This window comes from Sprattus sprattus (assembly GCF_963457725.1).
Source record: "Sprattus sprattus genome assembly, chromosome: 11".
In the NCBI taxonomy this organism is placed as follows: Eukaryota; Metazoa; Chordata; class Actinopteri; order Clupeiformes; family Clupeidae; genus Sprattus; species Sprattus sprattus.
Window position 1 is genome coordinate 4250745 of NC_137909.1, and position 16354 is coordinate 4267098.

The 16354-nt window shown below is 40.6% G+C and overlaps 2 protein-coding genes across 2 annotated transcripts in view; both read right to left on the minus strand.

Annotated features, from left to right (window-relative positions):
• Positions 1 to 491: 491 nt before the first annotated feature.
• On the minus strand, positions 492 to 5759 carry LOC308372188 (MOB kinase activator 1B-like). The gene is made up of 6 exons (XM_080847316.1): positions 5603 to 5759; positions 4310 to 4476; positions 3080 to 3173; positions 2613 to 2746; positions 2107 to 2270; positions 492 to 1997 (listed from the first exon to the last, which is right to left on the minus strand). Exons 1-6 carry the CDS (start codon positions 5614 to 5616, stop codon positions 1920 to 1922), a joined length of 651 nt encoding a protein of 216 aa, XP_080703442.1. The 5' UTR covers positions 5617 to 5759; the 3' UTR covers positions 492 to 1919.
• A 1839-nt stretch (positions 5760 to 7598) lies between these two features.
• ptpn13 (protein tyrosine phosphatase non-receptor type 13) overlaps positions 7599 to 16354 on the minus strand; it is a 56745-nt gene continuing 47989 nt past the window's right edge. The window contains exons 32-49 of the mRNA XM_080847051.1: positions 15798 to 15981; positions 15383 to 15538; positions 14982 to 15153; positions 12995 to 13205; positions 12705 to 12796; positions 12538 to 12596; positions 12049 to 12204; positions 11420 to 11585; positions 11237 to 11335; positions 11028 to 11128; positions 10537 to 10592; positions 10063 to 10175; positions 9809 to 9957; positions 9578 to 9668; positions 9129 to 9466; positions 8471 to 8686; positions 8284 to 8346; positions 7599 to 8119 (exon numbers count right to left, since the gene is read on the minus strand). Coding sequence (XP_080703177.1) covers positions 8042 to 8119; positions 8284 to 8346; positions 8471 to 8686; positions 9129 to 9466; positions 9578 to 9668; positions 9809 to 9957; positions 10063 to 10175; positions 10537 to 10592; positions 11028 to 11128; positions 11237 to 11335; positions 11420 to 11585; positions 12049 to 12204; positions 12538 to 12596; positions 12705 to 12796; positions 12995 to 13205; positions 14982 to 15153; positions 15383 to 15538; positions 15798 to 15981 — 2500 coding nt within the window. The 3' untranslated portion in view covers positions 7599 to 8041. The remainder of the gene's footprint in view (positions 8120 to 8283; positions 8347 to 8470; positions 8687 to 9128; positions 9467 to 9577; positions 9669 to 9808; positions 9958 to 10062; positions 10176 to 10536; positions 10593 to 11027; positions 11129 to 11236; positions 11336 to 11419; positions 11586 to 12048; positions 12205 to 12537; positions 12597 to 12704; positions 12797 to 12994; positions 13206 to 14981; positions 15154 to 15382; positions 15539 to 15797; positions 15982 to 16354) is intronic.

Sequence of the window (16354 nt, forward strand, 5' to 3'; positions counted from 1 at the left end):
AAAAAGGTTTACCTTGCACGAACGTCTCTATCTCCTATATCCACATACGTCTCTTCGCATCAAACCACACATCCACCTTGGGGACACTCCGACAACAGCCCTTGACTTCCCAGTTTGCGATTACGAAGCCATTCAAGCAAAGGACGCCCAAAGGTACACCACCAAGGTACTCTGCGTAATGACGCGTAAGCGTCAGGTATTTGCGTAGTCCCTTCAGAAAGCTCTAAAACATTAATGAATTCATTTCAACTCACGTCAGCACTCGGTGAATTGAAAATGGCTTTTTATGGTCTAACTATTTCAGTTGGGGGCCCATAACTGATTACCGATTTAGTTACTTTACACAGACATTATTCAGCATGCTATATTTAGTTATAATCCATAAATGCAAGAAATACTAAATCACGGCAATGACTGTGGTTAAACACATTTTATTAGGCGTATTTACAGCATCAATATTTGTTTAACAAAGTGTTCAGTAACGGTTCAAATGCTTTCTGTTGCTGCATTCTACAGCTTTTAGACATTATGTACATCCTGCTCAAAAATCGTAATATCTATGATACAGTCCAGGGAAAATATATATACTCTATTTCAGAGGCAAAATTAGGTTCATACAAACAGTTAACATCTGCCTGGCATTCTTAGTAACTGTTGGCACCGTCATTAATGCAGCCATCTTCACAGTAACCTGCTGCTCCAGATAATTACATTCATGGAATGCTTCTTTCCAGGGTGTATGCTGACAAATATTGAATTCACACCGAATTCATACTAGAACGAGTTCAACAATCAAATTAAGTAAGAATTCCAACAAAAAAAAGCCTTAATGCTGCCACTAAGTCTGTTTTTGGCATACACCTACATGAATTGAAATTGCATTACAATCTTACTCCTTTACAAAAACAAACAAAAACATGACTGGTTTTGACAGTTTTCAGACTCTTCGAATCACTTCTGTAAATGCTTTAGTCGAGTCTTTGAACTGCACCATATCGTATTGGATGTTTTAAAAGGGAAATACTTAAGCTAAGCTTAAGCCAGTATTTTGTCTTAATACACCGCTCATACATACATTACTCATACAAGTCATTCCGAAGGAACAAAGTGTTCTGATCAGAAAAGTGACCAGCACTCTTTGAGGATCACCACATCATAGTTACGCAATATAACCAATGCATCTCAACATGCAAATAGGAAAGCGGTTTCAAATTTAAGATTTCTAACAGGAATGTAATTATACAATGATCATGAAAATGTGGCTGAATATTAAAAAGGGTTAATTACTTTTTGTTGAGAAAAACAATGCATCTTTGTGCAAGTTGAACTTGAAAAGTATTACTGTTGTTATAATTGCATAGGAAATACAGATATTTTCTGAATTCATCTTCAACCATCTGCTGTCTAAATCACTGCATTATTTTGACTGAGCATGCCCCCAACATGTAAAATATAGTAGAGATGATGACTGATACAAGGGCCAAAACTGGTGGAAATATGGTTATGCTGATCCACCACTAGAGGGCAGTAATGTATTGACGTTTCCTTAAAACACTCAGGAAATTGAAAGGGGGTGGGGGACAACAACAGCACAAGCCATTCAAACAAGCTAAACACATTAGCTTGATATTCTCAAAATAGTGTCTGTTAAAACTAAGCCTGGAGATAAAGAGGCGCCTCTAAAGACCAGTCAACATAGCTAGCTTGCACCCCTTTACTGTTAATATTGTTGACAGGATTTTCTATGATGTGGTATAGCACTATTCTCCTCCACAGCTAGTATTATTGTGGCAATGGTGTGCGGTTGAGCGTAGATCAAGGCAGGACGTCTGTACAAAGCAAAGGAGAACAGAGGGCACAGAGGAGATCAGTTGTAGTTCTGTGTGAAGGGGATGGCTCTTTGTGTTCCATCTCCTCATCTATCTGTCCTTTGTCGTCAGCTTGTCAATCAACTCCTGGAGGGGAGCTAGCTCCTTTCGGTCAATCAGATTGAACTCCTGAAACAATACAACACACACAAATCAAATCAGACAATCGCCCAAAAAGGGTAACACCTCTATCAAGTTAGAACAAGAGACATGAGGTGTGTTTGAGAGTGCCGCTGACCAGCACGAAGAAGATGAAGTGTTTGAAGGACGTGTTGAGATGGGCCTCCTCCTGCAGCTGCATGACAGAATCAAAGTGCTGGTGATAGATGTGAGCATAAACACGGAACAGGCGCTTCAAGATGGTCTTTGCCACAGACATAAAATTCTTGGGAAATGGCACCCCTGTAGGTGAAAAGTGGCAAAAGATGAGAAATAACAGGAGATGAGACAATGACGTCACAAAACTTGAAGTTGTAACAGACTGTTAATTCATATTTAAATTTCTAGAATAAAACATAAGAGAAACGCTGTTCATGAAATTGACTTAATTCAAGCTAAATGTATCAGACCTAAGAGGGTGGAACAGCAGATAGCTGACACTGTACACATGGTAAATTGTGGCAAAAAGCTATGCAAACCCTGTTTGAAGATGAAATTGAATTCCTGAACTCTATGGATTTCTATAGATAAATCACACACAAAGACTAATCATAGTGAGACATTGAGTTTGAGCATATGTAGTACCGATTTTAGACGGGAACAGTGTTTCATCATCGAGTTGATCTTGTACCCAAGTCATCAGGTAGTCGATGTACTTCGGTGCAGAGCATTTGATTGGCTTTTTGATGTTGGTCCCATCAGCCCAGTGATACTCATACCTATTAACAGAAAATAAGAGGAAACAACATTGGAGATTCAGCAGCTTCATTCTCATCTGACTGAGCAGACTGGCAGTCAAACCACACATACGAGGCAGCCTCTATCCAAAAACTATTATGAGCCTATTTCTCAATCTGTAAATCAAGCTCATGCATCAGATTAAGTGAGACAACTCCCTAATGCCATCAGATTTCATTAGTACATTCTTGACAATATGTATTTATGTGTATCAATTATTTAAGGGATAGGCTACACAAAGATCCAGGATTCAGTGTTCCAGCAATGCTTAAAAACACTAACAGTCCTGCAACACGCTGCGTATATAACCTTACTTTGGTCCTGCAGACATAACGGGGCAGCTCTCCTCAGTGCAGAAGTCTGTTATGGTCCCATACAGCATGTTGATCTGGTTGAAGAAATCCACCGCTGTGTAGGTTTGTGACAGGGGCAACAAGATGGAGGAGAGTGGACAGAAATCATTAGATGCAATAAGAAGCTACTTGGTTTCAGAGGAATGGAAGAGCAAATACATCAGCAACAACCCTCTAAAGTAGTGACATACACAGGAACACTGTTCAGGTCTCATACTAACCCTCTAAAGTAGTGACATACACAGGAACACTGTTCAGGTCTCATCCTAACCCTCTAAAGTAGTGACATACACAGGAACACTGTTCAGGTCTCATACTAACCCTCTAAAGTAGTGACATACACAGGAACAGTGTTCAGGTCTCATACTAACCCTCTAAAGTAGTGACACACAGGATTGTGTTCAGGTCTCATACTAACCCTCTAAAGTAGTGACACACAGGACTGTGTTCAGGTCTCATACTAACCCTCTAAAGTCCTGACATACACACAGTGGTGTAGTCCAGGGTATACGCAGGTATACGGAGTATAGGGACAGGGACCACTACACCACTGCATACACAGGAGCTCTGTGTTCAGGTCTCGTAACAAACCAAGAACGATTTAATCTGTTTAGGACTCAACTTAGAAACTGTGGGGTTACCCCATTACTGGGTGGGCATCTCAAATTCTGAGGAACCTCTTGATGTTGGGGACTACACTTGATGCTCAACAGACAAAGCCAGGTGCTAATACCATCAAGGTAATGGGTTTAATACTCAGGGAGCACACATACAGATGAAAATGTCCAATGTGCTAAAGCATCTGCTAAATTCATAAATGTAATTAAATATTATGTGTATGCTTGCATCCCAATCCCATGGTTGCTAATCCATTATTGGCCTTTCATGCTGGCTAACAGATGCACTTGAATTGGGGTTTGACAACAGTTTTCTTTCAGGGCATTGGTTCTCCATTTAGGGGCCAACAAAAGTGATGGAAATGGGTCAAAGAGTGTTTAGAATTCACAGACCACCACACCACTTGCAAAGCTGGACATCTATTCACAAACCTACTGCTCAGACGCCCCCCTTGCTGAGACAGACTCATTCAAAATATGTTGCCTACATTTGACCTACTACATGCATTATGACAGTTATAGTAGATTTTTGTACATAAACGCAAACATGCTAAATATCTCTAAAATCACGTACTGTTCACTGCCACCCATTCATTTAGGTCCTCTCCATCTGGTAGCATGACAGCCATCCGCAGGTTGCCGCTGCCAAGTGTGGCCTCTGCATGTTTTAGCAGCTCGTATTGATGAGACCCTTCGGGGATATTCTTCTTCGGTTTAAAGGTTTTGGACGACCGGTTCCCACTGTCAAAATGGCAATGGTGCGATATGTTACTGTGTTCACGTGGCAATGTTTTTAACCAATCGTTAGCCGTAGACCAGAATCTGTCACACATTAAACAGCTGGAATGAAACAAGCAAGCTATTCTCAACGACCTATAAAGTTACCAATAAACAAAAGAAGTGGTTAGCTAAATGAACGTAAACTTCTACGTTAGCTAACGGCAACACTGGACTACACAACCCCCACCTAAAGTATTTTACATTATTACATTATCAATAATGTTAGCTTGTTCGTTAAGAATGCGTATACAATCCCTAAGGTAACATATCTATCTACTGTGATAGTATTCGTGGTGGAGTGGAATTCATGGCCCCAACTCGGTGTCTTGATATGCATTCAATTAGCCAACACCATCACTGCAATCTAACCGGCTAACGTAAGCTTGATGAAGTCACCACTGACACACCTGGTTAAAATATCAATGTCATGTATACCGTTGCTTTAGTTTATACTTATTTGAAGCCAAGTTAACAGTTGGTCAACTAGTTAAGCATTCCAATCTTACATGTAATCTATGACAGATAGCTTAAGTCGGCAGCGGCAAAGTTGACGTAGCCAAGTCAGTCACTTTGTCAGAGACGAATACACGGTTACGTTACAACAACTTTAACATAGCAAATGAAGAAGTAAAATTGTCAGACAACATACGTATATCTCCACGATAAGGCTGGTTATACATCATAGACATGGTTACTAACATTAGCCATGTCAATTTAGGAACAAAAGCCTCGCATAGTAAAACAACTCAGCAAATCAGCCACCAGCATAGCTAGGATACACAGGATAGCTAGCTAGCCATCATGTAACTTAAGTCACAATGTTAACTAAGGACAGCTATGCTGTCAGTTAAGATTGCTTGACTATTTAACGTCGTTCGCTCAGAGTTGTCTTATGTTGACTCTGCTAAAAAATACTACTTGACAGCTAGTTACAATCGCTAGACACAAAATAGGCTAACTTGCGACGGAGATAATAGCACCTGAATGGGTTCATTGACATTACGTTAACAAAATCATGTTAGCAGCTAGCTTAGCTGAGCATAGCCAAGTTAACGTTTTCGTTCCTTCGAAGGCTACTGTTACTTACAACAAGAAGCTCATTGTCCTAATGTGCGATGCCTCCCAGTATCCTGGCCACTTCAAACCGTCTACAGTAATCGCGTAATGCTGTTGACGGAGAGAAGACCACTCTACCCAGCCCTTAAGGAAATTGTGACCGTGAGGATCATGCAAGGCACCTAGCAACAAACTTCGGGCTTCACTGGGGTCGTCATCCAGAGTGTTACGTCACGCATAGGGTTTGGATACCGGAAAAGAGAAAACATCATCATGGCGAAGTTGGATTGTAACAACAAAGTTTCTTATGGAATCTTAAACAAAATTGTTTTACTGTCGCTGGTGTCTTGCAGTAATCCCAGTATTAGGTTAGCGAGTGCAAATTACATTAAATATTTGTGCATGAGCATGCAAATCATACAAGAACCCAGTTTCTTTAGTCCTATGCTTCTTTACCATACAATCACTAGGTGGCAGTATTACGATAGTAAGGTAGCCTACTGTAAAACATAGAAAATAATATTGTCCAAATACAATAACATATAGGAATTAGTGCTGTCAAACGATTAAAATATTTAATCGCGATTAATCGCATTTTTGTCATAGTTAACTCAAAATTAATCGCGATCGCAAATTTGTATCTATTCTAAATGTCCCTTCAATTAATTTTTTTCCATCATTTTTATTTTATTTTAATGCTCTTATCAACATGGAAAAGTGGATTGGCTTGCTTCAAGCAATGTTTTATTTTATTGAAAAACAACATTGCCAAACAGGGCGGTACAAAATAAAATTATAAAATGCACATTTAAGATAAACAAGGACTCAGCCTATAGTGCAGTTAAACCATGGCTTAATTATTATTTAATTTTTTTCAAATTTGCTGTGAACATAGAAGTCAGGCCTTTTATTTCAAAAACAATAAACCGTAACAGTTAGGTTACCAATAAAAGGTAAGCCAACTACTTCTGTGCTTTCAACCAGCTGCCTGTTGACATTTTCAGACAACAGTGAAGCTCGCTTCTTTTTTTTTCTTCTTTTCTTTTTTTTTTGCACAACACAACTTTTAAAGGTAAACATTCTATTCAGAAGCTTTTTATCATCTATTACGCCGTATCGCGCTCATCATTCACTCAAACGTGACGTTAGCCTAATACACAGTTTGGGAGGGCAAAAAGAACGTTCATCTAAAAAAATAAAAAAAATAAAATATATATATATATATTTTTTTTTACAACGCGTTAATCGCGCGTTAAAAAATTAACGGAGTTAAAATGGGTTTGCGTTAACGCCGTTAATAACGCGTTAAACTGACAGCACTAATAGGGCTCAGATACACATACGCGTTTTTGTAAAAACGGGACGCGAGCAAATGCATTGATTCCTATGGTACGGCGCGTTTAAAGCGTGCGCCCCTTCTCCACCACGCGTTGCGTCTTTGAAGCGTTTTCTAGGTGCGCTTAAAAGTTGAACTATTCTCAACTTTCCAGCGCAAGGCAGGGAAGCGCACCGCTTCTGTTTTGGCTGCCGCACTTTGCCAAGGCGTTACTGAAGCGTTTCTGCCTGAAAAAAGACGCGTATGTGTGTCTGAGCCCATAGGAATACATGGAACATATGGAAATGATGAACTATGTAAAACTTCCTGACTTTTTCTGACTTTTTAAAAAAATGTATTAGGCCACATCACCAAATTAAAATAGTTTATTTTAGATTTTCCAGTAAATAAGCAGTGATTCCACAAGTGGGCCCATAAGGAATTATTTAATTCAGATCTTCCATAGGCTACTTGAAATGATCAAAGCCACATTGGCAAAGTTAAACCATAATCTGCACATCCATGTAGGCTATAGTTTAACATGTAACCTTAACAGAGAACACAGACTCAATGAAAATGTCAACAACCTGAAAAGACATGATACTCTTTTATTTACAAATTGCAAATTGTCCAGTATGTAACATTTTAAAACATATCAACACATTTCAGGAGATAAATATGTACACTTTAATGTGATTATTTACCACAGAAATTCAAGGTGATTGATATTGAGATTTACAAAGCAAATACTATTGTCATATTCTGTCAAGGCAACTTCCAGCATTATTTAGCTTTAAAAAGAACAAAGGATGATTTTGTTCCATACAAAATATGATTTCATTTCAATGGTTATTCTGTTATTATCATGTGTCCATAAAAAGTACTGTTTCTTTACCAAAAATAGGTAACATAAAAAAATCAATGGTTTATTGTGTCTTTAAAAGAAGTAGCAGCCAAAAAGAGAACAGAAGCCAAAAATATACACAATCTTCTAGAATATTTTTAATTTCCAGAAGTGAATAATGTTTATAAGATAATCTATGAATTTGTTCTAACATTTTTGAGTCCCCATGGACAAAGGTTGGTCACTATCTTTCTGCTTATATCACTGTAACAGTCTCATTAAAAAGCTCCAGCACATTCAGAGTTAATCTTCTATCCTGAGATAGTCTCCTCTGCTTGAAGACATCTGAGCACATATAAAATTACCTGATAGCAGAAAATGTATTGTTCCTGTTGTGGAAAGACATAAACATAGAGAAAGAGAATGAAAATGACTGGAAACTTCATACCACTATTTATGCACAAGAAAACCTGTGGTATAATGTATCACACAAATGTATTATTGGCCATGAAATATAGTAATTTGTGAAGAGAAATTTAAAGAAAAAACCTACCTCTGTTTGAACCATTCCTTGTCTCTGAAGCCTCATAGTACGGACCACATCTGAAATATCAAACTTTAAAAAAAAAAAAAAAAAACAGATTTGAGCGAAACATTCCATTTTCAATATGATTGGCAACTCAATAAAATCGTATTCACCAAAAATAACGTACGATAATGTCCATCGTTTTTCTACTTACATCTACATCTTTGCTGATGAGTCCCAGAACCACATCTATACAGATCAGGGTACCTGACCTGCCAATCCCTGCACTGCAGTGAGTGATGATGGGTCCTGATTGGTGGATGTGTCTCATGTACGAGATGAATGTGAGCAGTTGCTCAGGCTGTGTGGGTGTTCCGTGGTCAGGCCAGCCCGTGTAGTTTAAGTGTGTGACCTGCTGGATCTCATTAGTCTATGGACAAACAGTCAAATTAGACGTTCAAGTAAAACTATGCAACACTTTTTGAAGTATGTTTTTATGAGCAGCTACTTTTTGAATCATCTTCATTTTGATAGTGCATGGTCATGTGAAGGACAGATAAATACATCTGTCATTCCCACTAGCCCTACAGGCTATGCACTATGTAGCTCTGTAGTCTGGATCAGAACACCCAGCAAAAATGTAAGAAAAGCTTTCACAGCACGACATAACTAACTATATCCCTAAAAGACCCCACTTAGCAAGATTTTCAGTGCCAGTTGGGCTGTTTGGTGGCATTTAACTAGTTTCTGCTCTTTAGGTAGTTAGCTTGCTAGTTTTAGACCAAAAGCTCTACAATGCAGCTTTAATACGTCTACACATAGTGACTTTTTCCAAGATAAAAAAAAAAAACATTTTATATTATAATTATTACCTGAATATCTTTAACCTCAATCAGTCGAATAACAAAGTTGTCGAGGTGTTGATCCTTCACTAGAGTGATCTGGAGCCTGTCGTCTACCATTTCTGCTGTGCTGGGTGTATCGGGCCAGTATCTCTGACATTTCACCTTTCCTCCTTCCACTTCCTGGGTCATCATAGCAATGACATTAGATTTCTGTTCCCAGACCATTTGCCAGAAGTCCCCAAGAGTGGTGGGTAGTGGTCCTTGGCAGGCAATATACATAAAACATTCGTCCTTCACTAGCATCTTTATGAAGTTGGCATTAATGTATCCCCCTTCTTTGCCAAGAAGCACTCTAGTGGTGTCGACTATAAACAGAAAAACAGAAAGGTAATTCAAAATAGTAACAGCAACATGATCTTGATGCCGAATGCTTGAGTAAGTTGTCGTGTGTGCACCAACAAGCTGAGGATACTCACAAGGTACAATATTTTTGTAACGATTTTTTTTTTTGTTTTCTTGCGTCTGTCCAATCAAACAGTCATCAAGAGGCTGCAGATTCTGTAAATTCTGTGACAGGTGTAGAAAACACTGAAGAAGCCATCTCATCCAACTCACTAACATCATTTAGCACTAATACACATTCAAAGGTCAGGGTGAAATATAAATCAGATTAATTATTTAATACAAAAAATTATGAACATCTGTACCTCAAACTCCTGCAGGGGGACCTTCTGTTCCAGCAGACCTCGCATCATTCGGACCACCGTGTTCAGTTTGGGTCCAGTGTATTGACCATCAGGGATGACTTTTACCAGGGGCAGAGATGTCAGCTCTTCTTCAACAACAATAGGTCCATCTAATTAATAGACACAGAAAGATTGATAATTCGATAGATAATGAGAGAGAGACAGAGAGAGAGAGAAATGAATCCAAACAAATCCCTCTGAGGAACCTGACTTACCCTCTGTGAACTTGGAGTTTATATTCTCAATAGGAAGATCATCGCTGCCCCAAGTGATCTCGTCCTCCTCCAACTGGTCATCACTTGTCTGCAGAAAGCTGAGAATGGTGGATCTGAGGAGAAGTTTATTTTTTATCATTCTCAAGTAATGTCACAAGAAAGAATCCATGCCTTCTCTGTGACATGCAGGTACTGGGGACAGCATTTGTTGTTCATATGTATCTCCTTGGGTATACTCAATTGGATAGGCATGATTTTTCAGGCTTTCCTGGTTCTCAGTCTTGACTGATCCTTGTTTTAGGTCAGGCAAAACAGATTTTTAACTATGTCTGAACTAAGTCTTTTCCTCTTTTTCATTAGATTGTTGGCATGTATCACAAGGTGGTGTCAGGAATGCAAGTTCATCATAAGTTAAAGACAGAGAAACATTTGTATACTTCATAAAGAGCACAAGATTCCCCACATGAAATTTACCGCTCATCTGAAGGGCTATCTACACATTCTTCTTTCCAGTCTGCTCTCCTGGAAGTCTGAAATCACAAACACAGAGAAACAACCGTGAAATTCTTCGTGTGCCTTCATAATATATCCCTTAAATACCCATATCTTCTTGTCAAATTTTAAATTAAAGGTTCCACCCAGCTCTTGACTAAATCTGTATTCCGATTGGGACAGTTCATTCCGATTGAGGTGGCTACATGCTGCAATTTCATTCTGTTTGAAGTTCAATTATTAATGGAGAATTACGCCTCATGTAAATAGAGTGTATTATGTTGTTTGTGGGCATAGCACGGCAATTCACAAATAAAACAATTCCCAATAAAAAGCTTGGAGTAATCAAGATGGACAGAAGAGACAGAGGGAGAGAGAGGGAGATATCTGAATGGGGAACCACTACAAACGGAGTTGTATTTTATAGCCCCAAATCAGATTCATCAAATAATCCTAGAGGTAAATTTCTTTACCTCAGGTGAGTCTTCAGGCAGAGAAGAACCATCACAGTCTGTGTCTTCTGACAGATCCGTATTGCCCTCTGTCTTGTTTTCCTTAGAGCCCATGTCATAGTCTGTGCAACACAAAACACACACACACACAAAATGATCTAAGAGAATAGCCGAATGTGGGTTTAGTTTCTCTGAAAGCGCACAGAGATGACACAGAGAGAGTAATCTACCTATGGGTGGGATCACAGGCGCGCCTTTTTCACTGCCGGACTTGTGACCATCTGCTGGGCTGTGCACTTTAGTTCGCACTCCGCTGTCCTCACTCACATCTGCAACAGGTTACATTTCACATTCTGAGAAAGCGTCGTAAGGTTAGATGTATTTTCTTTAAATGGAGAGAAGTGTTAGAGTACCTGTGTTTCCATTGCACTTGTCCGAGCTAAGAGGCAAGAAGCCCAAGTACGTGCTAGGGGTTTGATCAGGAGGCCTGGACACAATCAGATGGACCACACCTTTGGCTTTCCTGATGGTGGTGACCGCTTTGGAGTGGGACACTCCTGTCATCAGCTCATCATTCACCTGCAGACACACACATACACACTTACATTATTTTATTTAACAGGCAAAATGCAACAAAGATTGAAACCCTTTAGGAAGAGGTAATAGCATGCCATACATATGCCATACATATATACAATATTGGCCTACATATTTGTACCAACACTGACAACACTGACAATAGTATTTTACAAAGAGAGACACACACACACACACACACACACACACACACACACACACACACACACACACACACACACACACACACACACACACACACACACACACACACACACACACACACACACACACACACACACACACACACACATACACACACACACACACACACACACACACACACAAATTGCAAGAAATGCTAGAATGTGTCTGGATTACTTATTACCCTAGTTAGAAGGAAAGGACCTGTTAGTGACAGACTTCATCATTTCAACATAATAGAGCAGAACCGGACGTAACTCACCTTCAACAGCCGGTCTCCCACCTGCAGCTCACCGGAGGTGTGAGCCACTCCCCCAGGCGTGATGGACTTCACAAAAATGCCCCTCTCCCCTCCGATGACCGAAAAGCCCAGGCCCCCAGAGAGCGGCTTCTCCAGGTGGAGCTGAATGAGCTGTTCCTGGGACAAACACATAGACATTATACAACATTCATGTCAAAAGGTCACAGTTCACACAGAAACAGCTTCAAATGATGTTGACTGTGAAGCAACCTCAACCACAGAAACCAGAACTCCAAAACTCAAATGTCTGAAAACCCTAATTCTGCATGTGCAGAGGGGGATCGAATTCACAAAAATAATACTCAATATCTGATCAAAAACATTAAAAACCAAATAAAACAAAAACCTATTTAAATGTAATATCCTACAGACATACAACTACTAAAACCTGATTTTCAGTCAGAGAAAAACTAAAAACAGTGAGCATAAGCAGCAGGTGTGATTAGTTACCTCAGATGGACAGATACTGGAAAGGACTTCTAAATCATTTTGTTCGCCGTGGAGATAACCTTCAAAGACAAAACCTGCTGTGAGGCATTCAGCTTCGACATTCAATACGGAAACAGCCTTGCAATACTCTGAAAGAATATTGGATTGGCCTTGAAATCCTGACTTACCATTCATGCTATGTGATGTGTTTACTTTAGAGCTTAGGTTATTGTTAAGATACGAGACGCTCTTTTGTCTTGGAGTCACTGGCTTCCCGTCTCTGAAAAAAAAAATAAAGAAAAATGGATTGCAAGAAGTCATAAAAATCATTTGAAAAACCCTAAAATCCAAGCTGTCCAACTATGTACATGTGTTCCTTTTCCTCTAAGAGCTTGTGCGAGTGTGCGTGCTTGTATGGGTGTGTGTGTGTGTGTGTGTTTGCGTGCGTGTATGAATGTGTGCCTGCCTGTATGCTTACCTGGTGGCCTTCAATGTGAGGTTCCTAAGTGACAGCTCCAGTAATCTGCGACTTTCACTAAGGGTGAGGTCGTGGGTCGGGGCACCGTTGATGAAGTGGATCAAGTCCAGGGGTCTCAGGCTGCCCTCACCTGCTGCCACTGATCCTGGGACCACCTCCTTCACATAGAGCAATCCCAGCAGGCTATCACTACCGCCTTCCAACACCAGACCTGAGAAACACACAGCACCAGGACCAGGGGTGAGACAGACCTCCGGGAAACCACTTCCAAGGAAACAAGGAACCTTCCACACATAACAAGGCTGCAGCTCAACGAGACAAGTCTGTTATGACGGAAAATCTCACAGTATGTTTTGCCTCCAGCATCTTCTAGTGTACTGGGTGATAAAGTTGAGCTCTGTGTAGGTGTGGTTGGTTTACACTGCTAGTGGTTGACAATGAATGGGCTGTCACAGCGATTAAAGGAGAGTTTCAGAGGGCAAACGGAACGAAAGGATTAAGCTTCAGAGATCCAACACAAACACACCCACTATGTCTGATAAAGCATGTTGATAGCTACACTCTGGGGAATGGACAGATATGGCAACAATATAACTCTGTCAAAACCCTGTAGCTGGACCCCATTAACCCAATTGAAAGTATTACATTTAAATTCCATGTGACATTAAACTCAATCGAAACATTACAGTGCAGGGGCGGAGTGGCCATCGGGAGCACCGGGATTTTTCCCGGTCGGCCGGTCGGCCAATAATCTATCGAGAACCAACCTGCAGACCGGCCTTCGCAGCCGTCGTGTCAAATTCATGAGCGGCCCATCGAGATTGCATGTACGTCAAATCATGGTCCCGTGAAAATCTCTAAGTTCTCCGAGAGTTGTGCGAATCAGCAGTCCAACCACTATTTATAGCACTATTTGTCTCTGTACATCACACCTGTGGTGTGTGTCAAACTCACTCCCATAATCCAACCTTCTGATTTTTGTTTAGCCTCCTATATTGATGTAATTCTTTTTTATTCAGACGCTCCATTACTTTCATGACCACAAATATAAATTGGCCAGCGATTTAATTCGTTTTTTTGTTAAATGTAGAATGGTCGGCGCAAATTGCCTCATGGGAAATGCGTATCGTTCTGCCTTTATCAAGTGAACCTAGGGAGATAAATTAGCGGCTATCAGGGAGAGAGAGCAGGTGAAGCGGACCTGATGGAGGGACATAAGAGAAAGGAGAAAGGAGGGGGCAAAAAGGCCAGACTGAAAAAGAGGCGGATGCTGGAGGAAAGTGCATCAAAATGTACAAGAATTACGGATTTATTCAACCAGCCGTCAACTAAATGCGAGTGAGTTGACAGGACACATTGTTGCGAATTAGCATAACATTTGAGCCAATAGGGGACGCGATTTGTTCCGTATTTCCATAAATGTACATATACAAATACACTGTTACTGTCACTGTCATGTCTGTCACCCACACATCAACACTAAATCTAACAATAATGATCAAAAGCCGCCCGTTTGTTTGTGTAGTTGATATGGGAGGTGGAGGGGATGCGGGTTGGGCCAGTTTTGGGCACGTTGTGGGCCAGTGGTGGGCCGGTGCAGTCAGAATTGTCCCGGTGGATTTTTGTGTCCCACTCCGCCCCTGTTACAGTGATAAGTACTAAATTTACATGGGCCATAGGATCCCATAACCAGATGTGCCTTGGGACAACTTTGGTCTGGTTTGGTTTGGTTTAGATTGTGCCAAACTTCACAGCAGTAGACTGGGACACTCCCTCTAAAACTCTCCCACTGATAGACCAAAGTACCATTCATGGTTGACTTTGAATCAACAGAGCTACCTTGAGCATCATATGCCATTGGATTCATTCAGAGATTTTACATTCAAAGCACACGATGATCTGCCCCAACAATTAGACCTAAATGTTTTTTTAATGTCAGAACTGATGCACCATGATTTGTGTATCAGACCTAAATATATTATTTTACCCAGAGAATCTTCTTGGCACTGGTAGATGATGTCAGGCAGTAGGTGAGCTTCAAAAGGAGGTTTAGGAGCTTCCAGAACTCTCCCAACCACCAAGTCCACTACTCGAGGTGCAGCTCGAACCAGGTTTACCACCTCTGTATGGCCCATGCCGGACACATCTGTGTTATTTACCTGAATACAGGAATAAAATCAGGTGGGAACAGGGCAAATTAGCATTAACATCATTCTGACTCATTGTGTATACAGAACAACAAACAACTTCCTCATATATTATGAGTTTAAAATCACAAATTACAGGGACATGGTCATCTAAAAAAAGTTCCAGCAAACCACATCCACAGACAGTGCGGTCCTTATCTGTGAGTGTGCATGGCACACACAGCGAGGTAGTGTATGTTACCATTATCATGCGATCTCCAGGGCGCAGTCGTCCGTCGCCTTTGGCCGGGTCCTGAATGATGTCGTGGATGTAGCAACTGAGGTCATTTCCTTTGGTGAGGGTAAATCCCAAACTTCCTTTGTCTGACTTGACGAGAGAGACCTTCAGCTCAACTTCCTATACAAGAGAACACTAAAATTATTATTTGTATTATTATTGTCTATTAACTATTTAAGAAGGAAACCAAAGAAGGCCAAGAGCATGCATCTACGATAAAAAGTATCTAATGTGTCATTACACAAAATACTCTCATTAAGAGCCTTTTCTGTTTCGTGGAAAAAATGTGCCTTGAGCAAGTATTCAGTCATGTGAAGATAAGTGGAAGGAGCACAGATCGAATGGGACAGAGAGACCAGCCCACTTTGAGTTCTCTCACCGGCACAAACTCCTCTATGTCCTGACTGTGGTTTGGGAGGCTGGGTTCTGTGGGCACAGGAAGCGGGGGAGGCAGGGGGTCTGGGCTGGGGCTCAGGCCCGCCCTGTCTGGGCTGACTGATGATGACAGGATGGGCAGCAAAGTGGAGTCCAGCTCCACCGTCATGGGGGAAGAGGATGGACACCTGGAGCACAGAGCCAAAAGACATCATCTAAAAGAGCTAGATCTTGGTGTAGGACAGGACAGATAATTGTGAAAGCTGTCTGATTGTAATGGCGGCATTCACAAAAGAAAAAAAACCAGACACCTAATGTCAAAATTATGACCTATCTTGTAAAAAAAAGCTAAGGTAGTTATTGTAGCTAATTTCAGCTACTTGATAAGATGCTGGTGGCGCTGTCTGATTTTAATCTGTTTTTATTTCGGTGGTATGAGACTGACTGGGAAATATGAATGCCAGTAATGTAGTCGCGTTATTCCCTATCTTTATTGACAAGCACAGTCATTATTGAACATAAACCTTAGCTTAAGTCTATTATAAGGAGGAGTAACCATCA

What these genes read in the sequence shown, in the direction of transcription:
- LOC308372188 (XM_080847316.1), bottom strand. An exon ending in TGAATGGGTGGCAGTGAACA is followed by an intron (nt 3,174 to 4,309) that starts GTACGTGATTTT and finishes AAACCTACACAG; the next exon opens with CGGTGGATTTCTTCAACCAG. An exon ending in ACTGTTCCCGTCTAAAATCG is followed by an intron (nt 2,271 to 2,612) that starts GTACTACATATG and finishes TTTCACCTACAG; the next exon opens with GGGTGCCATTTCCCAAGAAT.